Genomic DNA, 19,425 nt, shown 5'->3' with positions numbered 1-19,425 from the left:
GCCGCAAAAAAACAAACTTCAGTTTTCATAGAAACGTAGGTTTATTTAGAAAAGTATAAAAAAAAGTTGCCTGACTGACACTGGACGTCCTCACGCTCATAGGGCTTCAAAGTAAGTAAAAAAAAAAAGAGAATTTATTTTACGGAGATATGCATTTGCAAATAACCAAAGTTTCAGTCCAACTACCTTGACATATTAAGAAAAGTTTGGTAATAGGACTGAAATAGTGAATGTATGCTGTTGCACAACTGTAATAAAAAAAAAAATTGACGTTCTCATGTTGATTTTGAAGTCCTATGAGTGTGTTCTTCACTTTGGCTGAGATCATCAAACTTCCCTATGGGAAAGCATTGGGAGGCTACTGTCCATATGTGGCAAAAAGCTGCGCGGCCAATCAGCCGCATTCAGCTGCGCGCCTGCCTGTCTGCGTGTGCGCGCCTGCCTGTCTGCGCGTGCGCGCCTCTGCCTGTCTGCGCGTGCGCGCCTCTGCCTGTCTGCGCGTGCGCGCCTCTGCCTGTCTGCGCGTGCGCGCCTCTGCCTGTCTGCGCGTGCGCGCCTCTGCCTGTCTGCGCGTGCGCGCCTCTGCCTGTCTGCGCGTGCGCGCCTCTGCCTGTCTGCGCGTGCGCGCCTCTGCCTGTCTGCGCGTGCGCGCCTCTGCCTGTCTGCGCGTGCGCGCCTCTGCCTGTCTGCGCGTGCGCGCCTCTGCCTGTCTGCGCGTGCGCGCCTCTGCCTGTCTGCGCGTGCGCGCCTCTGCCTGTCTGCGCGTGCGCGCCTCTGCCTGTCTGCGCGTGCGCGCCTCTGCCTGTCTGCGCGTGCGCGCCTCTGCCTGTCTGCGCGTGCGCGCCTCTGCCTGTCTGCGCGTGCGCGCCTCTGCCTGTCTGCGCGTGCGCGCCTCTGCCTGTCTGCGCGCGCGCGCCTCTGCCTGTCTGCGCGCGCGCGCCTCTGCCTGTCTGCGCGCGCGCGCCTCTGCCTGTCTGCGCGCGCGCGCCTCTGCCTGTCTGCGCGCGCGCGCCTCTGCCTGTCTGCGCGCGCGCGCCTCTGCCTGTCTGCGCGCGCGCGCCTCTGCCTGTCTGCGCGCCTCTGCCTGTCTGCGCGCCTCTGCCTGTCTGCGCGCCTCTGCCTGTCTGCGCGTGCGCGCCTCTGCCTGTCTGCGCGTGCGCGCCACTGCGCGTGCGCGCCACTGCGCGTGCGCGCCTCTGCCTGTCTGCGCGTGCGCGCCTCTGCCTGCCTGCGCGCCTCTGCCTGCCTGCGCGCCTCTGCCTGCGTGCGCGTGCGCGCCTCTGCCTGCGTGCGCGCCTCTGCCTGCGTGCGCGCCTCTGCCTGTGTGCGTGTGCGTGTCTTGTGCCTCTGACAAAGGTGCATATATACTGCACCGAAACGCGCGTCGTGCTCTTTCCTATGGATCAATTTTAACTTGCACACACATGGGACTTCACTGCTCTGTAAGATACACGTTTTTGTTATGATTTACATTTTTCCTTTCAATTGTATTCTATCTATTTAGTAAGTTTATCAGGGAGAGAGGCTTTCTCTACTTTACTTTATCTGTCCGACTTTTGAGTACTAGTGCTGCTGATCCTCTAGACAGTAACTTTTCTCCCTTTAGCATTTTTTACCGGTGCTCAGGAATTAAGGGAAGATCTACTAACACCCTATGCATTAAAAGGCCTGGACTAATCAAGCCTATATGTATATTGCAGACTTGGGTGTTTAGCACTTCATCTCCTCACTTACTTAGACATGGGAGTTTGATTTATGATTTTATTTTTATTTTACTTTATCCGTCTGTCTACGTTTGATTATTAGGGCTGCCAATCTTTTGACAGTGACCTATCTCCCTTTGGCACTTTTTCAGGTTCTTCGATACTAAGTGGAGATTTACTAACACCCTATGCATTAAAGGGCCAGGACTAATAAAGCTTATATGTATATTGCAGAATTAGGTGTTTAGTAACTTTATCTCCTCACTTACTTAGGCATGGGAGTAGCCTTATATTATTATTTGGAGTTACAATTTATTTCTGTGTTGATACTTTGTTACTTCATATATTTAGTGGTCTCCCTCTGGTTACATTGTTCCATGCCACTGGATGCTTTGGTGCCTACATCTTTATCTCCAGCCAGCATTATATTCAGTTTGTGATATTTTTTTTTTGCTTTTTTGTTTCTGTTGCTGGTATCTAGGGTTAAGCCCTTGGGCATTGCTGGAGTGCCCTCCTGGTGCATTGGATCAGTGTGGAGGTGGTGTTCCCTTTTACACCCATTTTTACACAAATCCCATTTCTTTCTATTTTTTTTTTCTGTGTGTCTTGTGCGCCTGTCTGTATGTGTGTCTTGTGCGCCTGTCTGTATGTGTGTCTTGTGCGCCTGTCTGTATGTGTGTGTGTCTGTAGTAGGGGGGCCCATGGATCAGTTTCGCACCGGGGCCCCATGGATTGTGTGTGTTCGCCACTGCCCCCCTCTTGCACCACACTAATACACTGTCCCCCTCTCGCACCACTCAAATACACTGCCCCTCTCCCTCCTTCCCTCCCCACCCCCAATTTAGCTCACTACACAGAAAGGTCCCCCAATCCCCTCTTTCCCTACCTTAAGATAAGCCGCCGTCTTCCAGTTCCAGCCAGACGATCCTCTGGCACTGCGAGCAGAAGGGAATGGGAGGTGGCTGGTCTGTGGGAGCACACGATCGGCTGTGGGAGGGGGAACAAGAATCAGACAGAAAATATATTTCCTGTCTTGTGGATGGTTGCAGCCACAACACAAAGTGGGCCCAGGGCAGGTGGGCCGAAAATATATCCATTGTGTGCCGCAAGTTTGACATGCTTACTGTACCGCTTCCTGAAATAAAAACTGCATTTTGGATATGACTGTGTGCCCAGGTTTTCTGTGTTCTTCTGGAACAGAGTTCTGTGCTGCCTAATGTAAATTCTAGGCCCCTGGAAGGGAAAGATAGCTCTCCCATCTCTCCTCTCAAGAAAAGAAAAATACAGTAAGACTAATTAGCTAAATTTTAGCCCTGGCGAGTACAAATGATCCCTGGTGTGTTAGCTATTGACCTTCCAGTGGTGAATAACTACCAAAGGCCTGTCTAGTAACAGTATGGCACCAATGCATATAAAGCCTTTTCAGAATGTCATTAGCTGTTTTCTTGCAGAAATATGTATGTAACTATATATGGATGTAGTTACAATGTTGGCGGTATATTGATGACTACACACACTATAGATTACATTGGTTGGACCTGTCTTAGTGCAATGCCAAATGCCAGGGAGACATATAGTTCTAGAATAGATTTTAGAATTGTATAAATGCTACTAGTTGTTGGTATCTAAAATGAACAGGTGACTCATTTATATAACACTTGAACTCTAATTCTACAGGTTTACTGTTAGTATTTTAGTTTTTATAATTGGTAATTATATGGAAAGCTGTTATGATTATATGAATTCTGAATATAAGGATAAATAAGAGGGACTAAAAAGTTTAGTTGTGAAGCAAGAGCCAAATGCGCATTGTGGTGCCACAATTGAGCTTCCTTCTTCTGGGGCAAAAAGTGTATTCCTGACCCTATTGTTTTAAAAACACTATTTAGCCCCATAGTCCCACTTAAATGAGTAGTTTACCTTCATTTCAGTGGTGTACAGGTCTGCCTGCACTGGTCGCCCCCTCCCCCCCACAATCCTCCTCCTTGGCTGAGATAATCAGAATTGATGATCTCAACTGATCCAGTGCTTTACAATAGGAAAAATTATGTATTTTGTATATAATTTTAATACTTTTTTTTTTTTTCTCCTAATGCTTTGTAATACTACTTACTGAAAATAAGCTTCTAAATTTCCTTTCTTTGGCTCTTGGTTCTGTGTTTCATCAGTTACTCAGAAGAATTAATAACAGAAATAAGAACATAATTTCAACTTTAGTATGCACTTTGTACTGACCGAATAACAGTTCTTGTTCTTAAATCAGCTGTTTCCAATCTAGAAAGTTTCTTGTTCCAACAGGACTCCCGGCATGGGAGCAGAGTGGGATTACAGGCGTTGGATAGAAACTTTCCAAAGTGTTAACCATGATACAGAATCATGTAATGTTCCTTTATACACATAGCCTAAAAAGTAATTTGGCTTTTAAATTTCTCAAAAATCTCAGTCAAATCTCCGTTTTAATGCCACATAGTTAAATGCAGGGACGCTAAAAGGAAACAGACAGATGTTAAGACATATTTAGTTTCCAATATGTCCTGAGAGCCTGGACAAAAAAGGTTTCTGGTTGTCATCTTTGTACATAAAATAAACTGACCGATGAGCTGCCCTGTTCCTGTGAGATGAACCCAGTTACTTTGGAAATCCATCCACTTGGACCCCTTTCTAGTGCAAGTTTAAATAGGGCCCTGGAATGAGTTTCCCATCCTTGTCTCAGGTGCCTCATACCAGGACCATATTTAAACTTGCTCTGCAGAGAGCCCGAGTAGGATGGATTTCCCCAATAAAAGTGGGCTAATCCTACAAGAGTAGTCATTAGTGTGCTAGAAAATTACTTGTCAAGATATGGGTACATTGCCACAGCTACAGGCATATGCAATGTATGCACATATACCAGGGCTCGACAAATCCCAGGTCGCCATGGCTAGAAATTTCGCCCTGGTGCCCCGGATTTGCCAGCTCTCTCGTTAGTGTGGCCGCCGAGGAAACTTTTGCATATTGGTGGCGGGCGGCCGTCCGTTCAGAGTAGCATTGAGGTAGCATGGAGGCGGCCGTCCGTTCAGAGGGATTGAATGTGTGCGCGTGCGCGCATTTAGGTACCTGCCCCCTCTTATCGCATGAGGTTTTTACTCGCATTTTTTTTCCCCATTTACCAATGCTGTGCCAGTTTCGGCATGGCTGAGATTATCAATCTTTATGGATTTTGTGCATGCGCAGCACATGTATAAAACACTTAAAAGCCTGCAAGGGCAGGCTATAGACAACAGAACAACTACATCAAGCTGTAGTGGTTCTGGTGACTATAGTGTCACTTTAAGAATTGCATTTTCTCGTTGATAATTACTGGCTCCTAATTTTTTTAGCTGGCTCCTAGATTCCAAACAAATTTGTCATATATTTTTTTTAAACTTTAGATTTTTGTGGGCTTAGAAGTCTATCGATATGAAAATTAGGTATGGTAGTTGACCCAAAAATTATACTTATTGAATAATAGTGCTATAAATTAGAAGATCTGGATTATAAACGGTGTTTGTTTTCAGGAGTCCTAAAATCATTCTTGCCAGATATCCAAGGCCAATTCCATAGTTGACCAGGTATAACGAAAACTTTTTATGGCTCAAGCCACAATGGATGCTGCTCTCCCACAACGCTTCATTTAAGTAGGGCTCATGGTTTGCCACCAGAGGTAAAATGAAAATGTGGCTGCCTTCTCCCCCTCCCCCCCCCCCCCCCCCGACGTACACTATAAAGACTAGTTATATTTAGTTTTTAGAAATCAGCTTGATCTTCAGTTTAGGCTAGACTCTTCTGTGTTTTGGTTGGTCAGCATTTGGGGAACACAAGGTTGACACATTGTAACCTACTTGTGGAATTTCTAATTGAATATATTTCGTAATAATTTAGGTTTTGCTGCTCACTCTGGTTAATTGCAAGGACTAGGATCCCTCTCGCTATGGTAAGTATAGTCAGTCCCTGTAGGCTTTATGCAGTAAACACTGCCTTTTCAGAGAATGCATTGAGAGCTCTATAATAATCCGGTTTTATTATATTTTAGTCTAAAGCATGTTTCCCGCAGCATATGCTTCACACTTGAACATCCTTTATATAATAAAAGGATACAAAAAGGTTTATGCTCTGTTTGCGAAGCCTATAAGGCCTATTCTTCCATGCCCCCTATGATTTCCTCTATGCTGTGAAGACGAACATGTGCAATATTTCACTATGTAAAAAAAAAATTGCACATAGAGGTGTAAAGCTAATTGAATTGCGCCATCTTCCTATCTTTATGCTAGCAGCCAGTGTAGTTTTTGAAGATGGTTTGTTATTTTGTGTAGCTTGCATAGTATTGGCCATGAATCACTCCCTTAAACATTTATGCTATGCAGACCAATGTCTGAATCGCTGCGGTACCCTAATCAACTGAACTTCAGTAGCTTCCTGAGTGATGATCACTCTGTATTATTTCCATTACTTTGTTCCCGTCAAACACTTTATGAATGCACCTTCCCCCAATTTAGTGTAAGCAGTTTTCACATGTTCAGCCAGGTTCAAAATATGTCACTTTTCAACAAACGCGTCTTTGTTCCAGACACGCTCGGGGTATGAATATACTGTGAAAAACTGAATCATAACTTATTGGGGAAGCATTGAGAGCATCTGCTGAAGCTGTTAGTTTTTTATTTTTTTATAATGCAGATTACTAGATGCAAAAATAAAATGTGGCATTAGCAGTACCTACATTAGTTGTTGTGAATATGTAATCTTGCATTAGGAGTCTAAAGACACACTCGAAAGCACTGCATACCTACCAATTCTTCTCAGCTTGGTGCAATAAGCTAACATGTTATGTTTCCATCGTACATATAGCTGCAGCTTTCCCAAAGTCCAACAAGTTCTTATTTGAGGAGTGCACACTGTAGAAGGCCCAAGTAGCTTTTGCAGGCTGAACCCATTTAATGGCTATGCAAAGCCATTTCATTGAAAACGATGGAGGACAAGGTTAGACTGAAATGTATTTACACATATACATTATAATCCCTTATGGGGCAGTATTATAGATGTGTTATATAGATGTAAAAAATAATCAATTGGTTTGTATTCCATTCATTAATAACCCAAATACACTTAAAGTGGCAAACAAAACTACTTATTTGTGTATCTGTTGCAATGATTCTATCAGATTTAATGTGTTGTCAGTCAAGAAACTGGTTGAGAAAACACATGTAAAGTTAGAGTATGCAACTGTTTGTGTGTGTGTGTGTAAATATATAATTTATTTTATATTGAATCATGCTTGATCCCTCAAGTAGCCCTTGTGTAAAAGACAGCTGATCCCGTTTGTTAATGTACAGGCATATACTCATTACAGTTTAAAGACATTTTGGCAAATATTTTTGGCAATGTCTGTTTTCAGCAATCTAAAGTAGTCGTGAATTCCTGGTTCATTGTATGACCAGCATTCAGTAAGAAATTATGAATTCTTACTTTGTTGGTAGAAGTATTGGCTCAGTCGTAGAATGTAGTTCATGCATATATTTCATCCAAACATTCAAGCAGTAGCAGTATTTTACCTTGCGTCAAAAGTGCTGTATTAGATTGAGATCTGATGTCTGTGCAGGTCCATTTGGAGCTTTATCCTCCATGAAGTATCCATGCGATAGTTGATTAATCTGTGTCTATAACTGGGTGTTCGTGTTTATCATGCTACCAAAGCAGAAATCTGTCCCATGGACAGTCTTCCATGAACTAGTTTAAAGGTATCATTCCTGCGTCGTACGTTGCTAATTTTTGAGATGTTGTGGAACCCAGTGTGTTATTTTATCTACTGTCAAAGTTATTCATATTTTATGCAGCATCCCAATTCTGAATATCTAGCTGAGAAACTAGACCTGTTAATGTCCCCATTCGACTTGGAGATATTTCATAACAAACTGCAATTTGTCTGAATTTGGGCCGATCAGGTGATTGTCTGAATTCCCAAACTCTGAGCCTAAATGTGTCCAAAACACGAACTAAACAAGATACAGCACCTATTATCTCCAGTGATTTACATATATCTGTATATCCCTAAATCCACAAAATATTAGTTGCGGATTGATTGTAACCAATGTGTTGCTTATATGAAAAGAATACAGGTATGTTATTTTCCTAGGGTTAGTCTGAGACACATTAGTGGTGGTTTCATTTAACTCTTCATATAGTGGTTTTGAAAAAAGTATATTCTGTATGAATGAGTTAATGTATATGGTACTTTAGCAACAGAGGTTTTATGTATTAGTCTACATGTGATTTGAATTCTTAGTTTAAATACCAACGTACCAGTTTGACTAGCACTTTTATTTCCATTAATCCTAGGAAGCTCTTTTGATGTTGAGGAATAGCGTCTACCAATGTTTCATTATTGTCCACTACATTTGTATCCGCTGTCAGTTGTCATGCATTGATGCAGTAGAAATTAACACAAGCTACTGACCTTGCTGTAAGAACAGAAAGCAAGAGAGAAAAAAAAGTTGATGGACTACAGCTGTAAGAAACTCTGCTGCTCTTTTCTTGCCAATTATTTCAGTAGACAGATTATCAGACCTTGCTGATAAAGCATCTGTTGTAAAGCAGAATGACCATGTTTGCCATTAATCTTTTGGTAGCTCAGAAACTTGGAGTTGCCGATGTACCGTACCAGTTCTAGAGTTCTTATACTGGGTTTGAGAGCTCCTTTGTGCGTCAGTGTAAAATGTGTTGCAAGACTTCTTGTATGTGAAGTTAGTGTAACAAAAAAGGGACTTTTTTGCAAACAGACGTTTTGATACCAGGTATATTTTATAATAGCCAGGCTGTTTTCTATTATAATGTTACGAGGCTGCATCTAAGGTCTACCTCAGGGGTGCCCAAAAGGTAGATCCCCAGATGTTTTAAAGCTACAGCTTTCATGATGCTTTGTCATTCTAAATGCATGCAATACATTATGGAAGCTGTAGTTCAACATCTGGGAGTCTACCTGATTCTATTGGGCAATAATCTTTGCAACCTGTGTTGTATCCCTTTTATAGAATGTAGTTCATACATGCAAAACTCTGCAAAACTTTTATTTGCAATGTATCATGGACAACTTTTTTGTCTTTCTTTCAAAGACCATTGGATTAAACATAGGGTAGAATGCATACAACATGAAGAGAAACATTTATCAGTTGTCACATGTATACATAATATAAAAAAAAATCTTGAAAATAAAATCCAAGTTTTGGAATAACGTAACAAATTGACAATATTGTTGTAATCCTATGTCCATTTTGATTTCATGCAACAACAATTAGAACATGAAATATATGCGATTTATATTTTACTTTGTCTGTGTTCATCTTGTTGATTTGCTGAGATGTCTAAAATCTCAGGGCTTGACAAATTTGCTTTGAATCTAGGAGCCAGCTAAAAAAGTTAGGAGACAGATTTTTTTTTAAACTTACAAAGCTTTATATTCAAATGCAAAATACAATTCTTAGAGGCACTATAGTCACCAGGACCTCTACAGCTTAATTTAGTGGTACTGGTGTCTATAACCTGTCCCTGCAGACTTCTCAATGTAAACACTGCCTTTTAAGAGAAAGAGGTGCTTCCTGTGCCAGTGCTGCACTGTGTGCCACACCTACATTCAGCGTCTCCATTGAGGTGCTGAATGTTCCAAATAGAGACTGCCAAATGCCGTTTTGGCCGATCAGGACCTCCTCATGGGGACGCTGAATGGCAGGGTTGCTCACTGTGCAGCCCTGAGCCAGGAAGCACTTCCAGTAACGGTCTAAGGAGTGCAGCATTTTGCAGCCAATCCTATGGGAAAACATTGGATTGGCTGAGATCATCAAGCTTGATAATATCAAACATAGAGGCAGAGCCAGTCGAGGGGTGACCAGCTTCGTGTGGGGAAATAAGTGAGTAAAAACACCCTTCCCTTTCGAATGGAAGGGGTCTGGTCTCCTAAACACGCACATCATGACACAGGCACGCAGTCGACCGTGACGCGGGCGCGCAGTCGACCGTGACGCGGGCGCGCAGTCGACCGTGACGCGGGCGCGCAGTCGACCGTGACGCGGGCGCGCAGTCGACCGTGACGCGGGCGCGCAGTCGACCGTGACGCGGGCGCGCAGTCGACCGTGACGCGGGCGCGCAGTCAGGCAGACACGCGCGCACGCGCAGGCGACCGTGACGCGGGCAGGCAGACACGCGCGCAGGCGACCGTGACGCGGGCAGGCAGGCAGGCAGACACGCGCGCACGCGCAGGCGACCGTGACGCGGGCAGACCCATGCTCCATCTCAGCCCTGTCGAAAAGTATTCCTCAACATTAAATTAATGTGTAATTATGTTGCCTAGTTTAGTGTACTGAATTTGTTTGGATAAAATTCAAAGTATTTTGACATTTGTAAATGCCATATCTTAGGTTTAAAAATGCATGTCATCTAAAGGAAGAAAAAAAATTGCATGTAACCATAATCACTTAAATTGTACTTTGTGGCTGTAGCACTTTGGACCTTGTTTTGCACAAGAAAATGCTTTGTGTTTGAACATGAAATACATTCTAATTTGGGGGAGCTTTGACTCTGATATTGATTTTGTATCTTTGCCTGGTAAATAGATACATAATGTTTATATAGCCAGAAATGATTCTTCTTGGAATTTTTTTTTCATGTTGTGTTTATAGTAACCCAGTCACCTGACAGCACAAGGGACGCACTAAACGCCAAGACCACTCAAATGGATTCTGCTAAATGTTGAGTAACCCATTTAGCAGTGATCTGGTGTCCATGTATCCTGACACCATAATCACTTCTGTCTAAGTTTTTCATTGAGAAAATAACAAAAAAAAATGGATTTTTTTTTTTTCAAAAAAATTGGAAAGCAAACTATAGGCTGCCAGGTAACTATAATCTCTGCTAACCTTTTCAGCGATCTGTGGTGTCTGTCTCTGATTACTCTGGTGTGCGATTGTTAAAATGTTACATTGAAGTGTGTTTTAAGAAATTTGTCTAGTTTGCTTTTACTTTTCTCAACTACTTGTTGCATGATAGGTTTGTAGTATTTTTGTGCAGTTCTTTGCGTTTCTTAAATTTCCACCCAATGGTTATCTGCTCGTATTTTTGGCTGCATAGTTGATTTGCAAGCTTTATAAATTTGTAGTTGTATGTTGTAATCCGTTCAGCCTATTATCTGTAGATTGTACTGTTTTTGTGACTTTCTGTGGCTGTCCAATCACAGACTAAACAATGTAGCTCAATGAGAAGTCTTTGCAAGGCAGGTGCAAAAAACAGGACTGTTTTTCTAATTGACAGCCGAGATGATTGTCACAAGATTAATTCAGAAAAGTGCCAATTTCTATTCAAATCTGCACTTTTGTAACATGAGAAAATTTACAGATAAATCGCTCCACCAAACTGAAGTGCTCTAGTGGTCTAGAGTGTCCCTTTAAACCTCTAGGAAAGGTTATTGGGAAACCTTTCAACCAACATATGTGACAGGTTCCAAGTTGGGATTCAACTGTCAGGATTGTACTTGAGACAGCACAGGTATGTAAACTGAAAATCCTACTAGAGAGGCAGAGGCTATGTGCAGCTTTTTTCAATGGACCATTGAATTTTAATTGACCATTGAATTTTAATTGACCATTGAATTTTAATTGACCACCTGTAAAAATTCTGGGGTCTAAAAAGTATATTAGTTTAGCTATTTCAAAGCCTTAAAGGAGTACTATAGGGTCAGGAACACAAATATGTATTCCTGACCCTATAGTGTTAAACCCACCAGAAAGGTGGCTTGCCCCCCCTTAGCCCCCATAAAAGTTAATAAAACTCACCATATTTCCAACTTCGCGCCGGTCTGCCGGCGCTGGCTCCGCCCCCTTTGAGACATAATCAAAATGGCAGATTTCTCGGGGCCAAATGCCATTTTGGCCGATCAGGACCTCCTCATGGGGACGCTGAACATCAGGGTTGCTCACTGTGCAGCCCTGAGCCAGGAAGCACTTCCAGTAACTGAATGAGTGGTGTCCCTAGAGGCAATGTAGACACTGCCTTTTCTCTGAAAAGGCCGTATTTGCATAAAAATGCCTGTAGGAAACTATTATACTCACCAGAACAACTACATTAAGCTGTAGTTGTTCTGGTGACTATAGTGTCCCTTTAATATCTGGTAGGACATGCTCCCACACCTGTACTACGGATGTGGACTCAAGGCTGTTAAGTTCCACAAAACGTGTGCCAAAATATCATCTGGTTTGTTGGGTCTCCTCCTTTTTCAGAGGCAATAGCTGTTAATTACCAAGAACTTGTATTTCATAAAACATATTAATGAAGTGCTGAGCTGAGGTTTAATTACATGTTGCATTCATTTAGAATTACTTTGTATCCATTATCATGTAGATTGAATGGTACGCAGACTAGCTGTGTATATCATGCAAAATCTAGTATACCCAGTATTCTCCAACATGGCACCTTGCTGTGTCTATGTAACTTGGATCATGTTCTTAGACCGTGGTGTCCCATATTTAAAGGACCACTCTAGTGCCAGGAAAGCATACTCGTTTTCCTGGCACTAGAGTGCCCTGAGGGTGCCCCCACCCTCAGGGACCCCCTCCCGCCCGGCACTGGAAAGGGGAAAAGGGGTAAAACTTACCTTTTTTCCAGCGCTGGGCGGGGAGCTCTCCTCCTCCTCTCCGCCTCCGTTCCTCCCCGTCGGCTGAATGCGCACGCGCGGCAAGAGCTGCGCGCGCATTCAGCCGGTCACATAGGAAAGCATTCATAATGCTTTCCTATGTACGCTTGCGTGCTCTCACTGTGATTTTCACAGTGAGAATCACGCAAGCGCCTCTAGCGGCTGTCAGTGAGACAGCCACTAGAGGAAATAGGGGAAGGCTTAACTAATTGATAAACATAGCATTTTCTCTGAAACTGCTATGTTTATAAAACAATTAGTTAACCCTAGCTGGACCTGGCACCCAGACCACTTCATTAAGCTGAAGTGGTCTGGGTGCCTAGAGTGGTCCTTTAAGAGGATCTGCAGAGGGCATACCTAGACAGTGCTTAAATGTGAATGTAAAGCTTTGTTACATATAGACTGAAACTGTGTTGTATGTTTTGGCATACAACTACCAATTCAGTACTGGCCAAAAGCAGTCATTTAGTTATTGTTTGAGAAAATAGTTAACCAAATATCAGCATGCAGTACATGTGGAAGGCTGCAGTTGCTCAGCCACACCCGAATATAAGGGAATGGTTATTAAAACATCCATTGCCTTGTAATATTAACTCAAATTGTAAAGAAGCAACTATGCAACCGTATTGAATGAGGAGTGTCATGCTTGGCTTTGCTGTAAAGGTACCCAGAATGAAAGGGTGAAGCTGATTACATTTTTATATCCTTAACTTTTCTAGAATTTTAAATATGTCTAATCCATCATGGCTTCCTCCGAAGAGCTCTGGAGATGGAATGGCGCATGTAACTGCCAGAATGGAAACTCAGGGTTTTGGAACTCCTAGCATCTCTGTGTCAACACAACAGAACCCCAAGAAATTTGCCCCTGTTGTTGCACCGAAGCCCAAATACAATCCATATAGAGGAGGACCTTCTGAAGGAGGTGATGGTATGTTTGTGCTGATATTGTGGGGAATGTTCATGGGTCATTGTTTCTTAAAAGTAAGCCTTATTAGACATTTTGTTTTTGTTTTAAATTATTTCATAAATCACCACCAAACCTTGTTATGTGTAAGAACAATACAAGCTTTATGAAACTCTGTCGATAGCATATATATATATATTTTTTTAAACAAATATATTTATTCAATTTACCAGAAAATTATATTGAACTGGGATGAAGATTATGAAAAGTTTTCAAGAGATAAGATCAAATACTTTGTACATAAAAGTTCGCCTTGAATACAGTTTATCCAAGTACTGTTCCAACACACTTGCTAAACACCATCCCTTCCTTCTCTTGCTTCCCCTCTCTCTCCATTCCCTCTTTTCATATATATTTTTTTTTCTTTTTCATCCATGGCCTCTCTTCCCACTCTTTCAACATATCTTCCCATTTGCTGCTGCTCCTCCTCCCCCTCCCCCTTCTCTCCATGCCTCCTCATTGCCTTTCTCTCCACCAAGGGTGTTACTGGGGAGAGAAAGGCCCCAAATATATATTTTTTCTGCCCAGAGAGACAATATGATAACAGCTTTGTGCTTCTGACTGTGCGGCTTCCACTCTAGGCTGAGTCTCACTGTGGAGGCCCAGTGTGGCAGGCAGGGAGAGCAGAGCAGCCTGGCAGCATAGGAGACTGGAGACGCAAGGGATGGCGGTACACTCCTTTTTATTCCTACAGGAAACTTGCAATGGTCCAGAAATAGTGGTCGCCAATCTGCATTTACCTTAACCAATATCCAAGGTACAAGGCCACAGGGGTATTTTTTTTTTTTCCCCCATTGCTTATATGTGTGCCTGCCAGTACCTGTGTGTTTATGCCATTATGCGCTTGTGCATGTCTGTATCTCTGTTTCTGTGTATATGTATTTGATGGTATCTGTAAGTGTGCAAAATGGTGTGTTAATGGGTGAAGTTGGTGAGGGGATTAGTGGTAAGTTAGGAAGGGCAAGAGTAAGACTTCAGGAGTGGGTCACCAAATAATTTTTTTACTCAAGCCCCGGGTGTTATTTGACCATAGTAATGACAATGCTCCCTATGCCTCAACCGATGCCATTTCTTTCCATGGCTTTTTGGCTTCTTTTCCCAAGCCTTTGCCGTGGCCACTCACTCGCCTTTCACCTTTCACTCTATCCTCTTCTCCGCACTTTGCACATTCTCCATGTGTTCTGTATGCATATAGATATATATTGCTAAACAAACAGTAACATTTACTAGTTGTCTTTTTGTTCTATATTTTCATTTTGAGTGTGTATGTATGTATAAAATCTGTTATCGAACACATGCTGGATGGGCTATTGCATTACAGACCTTTGTAGAATGTGAGAGGCTGACACATCATTTATAGCAGTGCTCCCCAACCTTTTTATCGCCGCGGACCGGTAAACATTTGATAATTTTTCCGTGGCCCGCTTGTTTTGATTTAATAAGACAAAAAAAAAAAACCAGTCACATATATTAAAAAAACACGCAGACACATACATAGTCAGAAAATCACAAACACAGTCACATAAAGACATAGACTCAAAATTGTGTGTATGTGTGTGTGAGCGGTGCAGTGTGTATGTGAGGGTGGCAGTGTGTGTGAGAGTTGCAGTGTGTGTGTGTTTGGGGCGGTGTGTGTATGGGGGGCAGTGTTTGCGGGGCAGTGTGTGTAGTGTGTGTATGGGGCAGTGTTTGGGGGCAGTGTGTGTAGTGTGTGTATGGGGCAGTGTTTGTGGGGCAGTGTGTGTAGTGTGTGTATGGGGGCAGTGTTTGCAGTGTGTGTAGGGGGCAGTGTGTGTATGGGGGCAGTGTGTGTAGTGTGTGTATGGGGGCAGTGTTTGGGGGCAGTGTGTGTAGTGTGTGTATGGGGGAGTGTTTGTGGGGCAGTGTGTGTAGTGTGTGTATGGGGCAGTGTTTGTGGGGCAGTGTGTGTAGTGTGTGTATGGGGGCAGTGTTTGTGGGGCAGTGTGTGTAGTGTGTGTATGGGGGCAGTGTTTGCGGGGCAGTGTGTGTAGTGTGTGTATGGGGCAGTGTTTGGGGGCAGTGTGTGTAGTGTGTGTATGGGGGCTGTGTGTGTAGTGTGTGTATGGGGCAGTGTTTGGGGGCAGTGTGTGTAGTGTGTGTATGGGGGCAGTGTGTGTAGTGTGTGTATGGGGAGGTGTTTGTGGGGCTGTGTGTGTATGGGGCAGTGTTTGGGGGCTGTGTGTGTAGTGTGTGTATGGGGCAGTGTTTGGGGGTAGTGTGTGTATGGGGCAGTGTTTGGGGGCAGTGTGTGCAGTGTGTGTAGTGTGTGTATGGGGCAGTGTTTGTGGGGCTGTGTGTGTAGTGTGTGTATGGGGCAGTGTTTGTGGGGCTGTGTGTGTAGTGTGTGTATGGGGCAGTGTTTGTGGGGCTGTGTGTGTAGTGTGTGTATGGGGCAGTGTTTGTGGGGCAGTGTGTGTAGTGTGTGTATGGGGCAGTGTGTGTAGGGCTGTGTGTGTAGTGTGTGTATGGGGCAGTGTGTGTATGGGGGCAGTGTGTGTATGGGGAGTAAGGAGGGTAGGGAGGCTTTTTTTTATTTATTTAATAAAAAATAATATATTGATGTCCCCCCTCCCTTCTTACCTTTACTGGGAGGAGGGGGGACATTTCTTAGCCCCTGGTGGTCCGGTGGGGATTCCCTGGTGGTCCGGTGGTGGCGAGATGAACTCTAGCCCAGTTACAGGGCTAGAGTTCACTCTCGCGAGATTTGGAGCGTTGCCGTGGTTACCGCGGCAACGCTCCAAATCTCGCGAGAGGAGGACCCGGAGGAGCTGCAGGTAAGAGCTCCTGGGTCCTCTCTCACTCCCCTGCCGGCTGTCAGCACAGTGCCTGCAGACCGGGGAGGGAGATCTCTGATCTCCCCTCCGGTCCGCAGGCACATTGCAGGGCTGGCACTTGGGCAATGCCAGCCCTGCATTAGCCGGCAGGCTCGCACACCCCTGGGCGGCCCGGTACCGTTTGATCCACGGACCGGTACCGGTCCGCGGCCCGGGGGTTGGGGAACACTGATTTATAGAACACATATAATCCCACAGTATATACATTCAGGTAATATATACATGTACCCATGTGTTTTAGTGTGTGAATCACAAAGCTTTGCTTGCAACCTTTTTTGTGTGCATGTTGTGTCTATAAATGCAGATCCACCTTCCATAATATTTATAATCTTAGGAAAGAAGTCACCATTTAGCACAAATAGCAATGTGGATGGGAGTATATTACATAATGTAGTAGTTGTCACTTTGTCTCTGTCCATCTCAAAAATGTACAAACCCAAATTGAGTCTTTAGTAAGTTTTTTTTTTTTTTTTTTTTTTTTTTTATTAATCCATCATGAAAACACTTTGGAAATGGATTGTTAGATACAACCAATCTAGTATGTTAACCTAGATACAACCAATCTAGTATGCAAATTAGCGATTGATTAAACAGCCAATCAGAGTGTAATTTGCACAGTCGCCCAAGCTTTTCTTCTGTACAGGAATGTCCTTTTAATTCTCTAGACTAAATTTCCTTTGTACCCAGTGGGCAGCAATGGTTATCCGAAAATCTCCTAAGCTGTTTAACTCTTTAATATCTATGACTGCAGGAAAATAAAACTTAAATTAAGTTTAAATAAAAAATGTGTTGTTCGGGACAAACCTTAAACATTTTAGAGGCAGGGACAGAAATGGTCTACAGTGCTGAGATCCTGCATATAACTAAACAAAAATGCCATCTCTTTCCTTGGGTGAATAATTAGCAGTAAATGGGTGCAGATTTGCAGGATGTGTCCAAAGCGTGCTGCACAACAGTCACACCCAGGCAACCAGTGAAACTGTCACAATCCCAGTTTAATAAGAGAGCTGACAATATTAGATCAGCCGTGTCAGGAAGATGCCACATGTCGCCTCCGCTGATCACCGTAATCGGGCCATAAAAGAAATAGAAGTAATGGGTCTCTTAGCAACCAGCCTCAGGAGGAAAATAAAATAGCTCAAACAGTCATCAAAACAATGGAAGCACAAGATTATATTTTCTCTGAGCATGCTGTACCTGCACACATTCTATATACTTGATCATACACCTGTAATTTAGCTGCTCATAGTAGAATATGTGCTACAAATTAATGTATGTCAGGTTTGGCCAGCTGCAAGTTCTGCTGCTCAACCTATGACTGACTCAGGTTGATAAATGTTAACATCCAACTAAAAGATGATAATAGCCATATGATCTTGTTCAAAACCTCACCTTGAGCTTGCTGGGCATTCTTTTGAAAAGGTGCCCATAGGAAAAAAAAAAAGAAGCCATGTTCCTGCTCCCACTTTCTATTAAGGTCACCCTGTATTTTTTTTTTTTTTTTTTTAACACAGTACAGTCTTTTGAAAACATCCTCAAAATGTTTTAACGCTTTTTTGAAAGTCTGAATCGAGGTCTGAATCGAGGTGTCATTACATTAGACTTTGATCCGTTGTATAATAGAGCAATTATAGTGAATTGTAAAACGCATGGTACATGATCATATGATGAAGCAGCCTGCACATGTCTCTGGGGATTTTGTGAAGCTACACAAAGTACACGTGCACAACACATTTAATTTCCACAGCTACAAGTGAGTAGATTGGCATATCTGAACTGTGTATTCAGTAGGAAAGCAAATGCATGTATTTTTTTTAGTAGAATTCCAACCGAATTGATAGTATGTATGATCCAGTAAAATGTATTATCTTCCTGATCCGAGTGCCCTCCTAGATCACTTACACCAGACATCTCAAGTCTCCTGGTAGTTGCTCCCTCATTTTGCATGTGGGTCCCTGACATCCTCATATCATGTGTAATATCCTGGACATCACACACAATCTGACATACAACGTATATCAGATTGTACTTATTGGTTTCCAGGATAGCCCCTTCCCTCATACTAAGCAGGGGCTGGTGGGGTGCCTGCACTTTAAGAGCCGACTATCAGCCGGCAGGGAGGAAGTGATGTCAGCCTGTCACTTCCTCCCTGCTTCACAGAGAGCCGCACAGGAGGACTGGAGGGGGGAGGCAGCATGGAGTCTGCAGGAACCACACAGTAGATAGAGTTTCTGTGGCTGTCCAATCTCAGACTTATCAATGCAGCTCAATGAGTCTTTGCAAGGCAGGTGCTCTGGGCAATAGAGTTTAGCTTCACTGAGCTTAACCCCTTAAGGACACATGACATGTGTGACATGTCATGATTCCTTTTTATTCCAGAAGTTTGGTCCTTAAGGGGTTAAACAGCAAGCAAGTAAGGTTTTCTGATTTACATTCAGGGGGCTGTATCAAGGTTAGTTTCTAAATGTGCTAACTTCTATTGAAAGGACTTTTTGCTAAAATGATAAAAATAGGCACACCGTTTACACACAAAGCACTTTAGGAGTGTGAAGTGTCCCTCTAAGCTTGTAGCCCCTGTGGCGGAACCAGCCCCGCCACTTGTGCCTGGAGAGGACTGCTTGCCAGCCTCTTGCCAAGTGATTACGGTCCCGGGAAGATATGGCCCTTTGAGTACAATATTTGGGCACATTGGATTTGTATGGTGCTGCTAGCCCTTTAAGAACCATTTTGGGCATGGAGAAAATTTGGGACAATGCCCCTTTAAATCTGTGTCCTGAGACCTGTTTGGGACAAGGCCCCTTTAAGACTGTATCCCCAGACTTGTTTGGGACACTGCTCCTTTAAGATGGTGTCCCCAGACTTTGGAAGTAACTTTTAAATGGCTTTTCCCCTTATGGTTCGGTAATTGGGGCTTACCGAGCCATTCACTGCACAGGCGGACCACCCAGAACTGGAAGTGTGCAGGCAATTTACCTCCAAGGCTGGGAGCCTGCTGTAGGTAAATTGCCGAACGCTGGGTGGCCGCAGTCCGTGCAAACACGTGGCGGCGGCGATCTTTTTTCATTCAATGCGGTCAAACTCATGGAACTGAAATCTGCTACACATTTCCGCGAACACCGCTGAGCCTTACCTCCTCCCACAATGACTTTGCAGCCACAGCGACTGTCCCGTTAGAAGATTTGAACGCTCGTTCGAATGGGACTTAGTCATTTT

General features: G+C 43.5%; 1 protein-coding gene across 5 annotated transcripts in view; it reads left to right on the top strand.

Annotated features, from left to right (window-relative positions):
* LPP (LIM domain containing preferred translocation partner in lipoma) overlaps positions 1-19,425 on the top strand; it is a 317,702-nt gene that overhangs the window by 85,025 nt on the left and 213,252 nt on the right. For 2 of the 5 annotated variants that reach the window (XM_063442803.1, XM_063442804.1), the window contains one exon: positions 13,113-13,321. The exons of 2 other annotated variants lie outside the window; for them this stretch is intronic. In XM_063442803.1, the coding sequence (XP_063298873.1) occupies positions 13,123-13,321 (199 nt within the window). In that variant the 5' untranslated portion in view covers positions 13,113-13,122. The remainder of the gene's footprint in view (positions 1-13,112; positions 13,322-19,425) is intronic. One more of the 5 variants, XM_063442805.1, reaches the window with a different exon arrangement.

This window comes from Pelobates fuscus, chromosome 2 (assembly GCF_036172605.1).
Source record: "Pelobates fuscus isolate aPelFus1 chromosome 2, aPelFus1.pri, whole genome shotgun sequence".
NCBI lineage: Eukaryota > Metazoa > Chordata > Amphibia > Anura > Pelobatidae > Pelobates > Pelobates fuscus.
The sequence above is the reverse complement of the archived record's forward strand: the minus strand, read 5'-3'. Positions and strand labels throughout refer to the sequence as shown.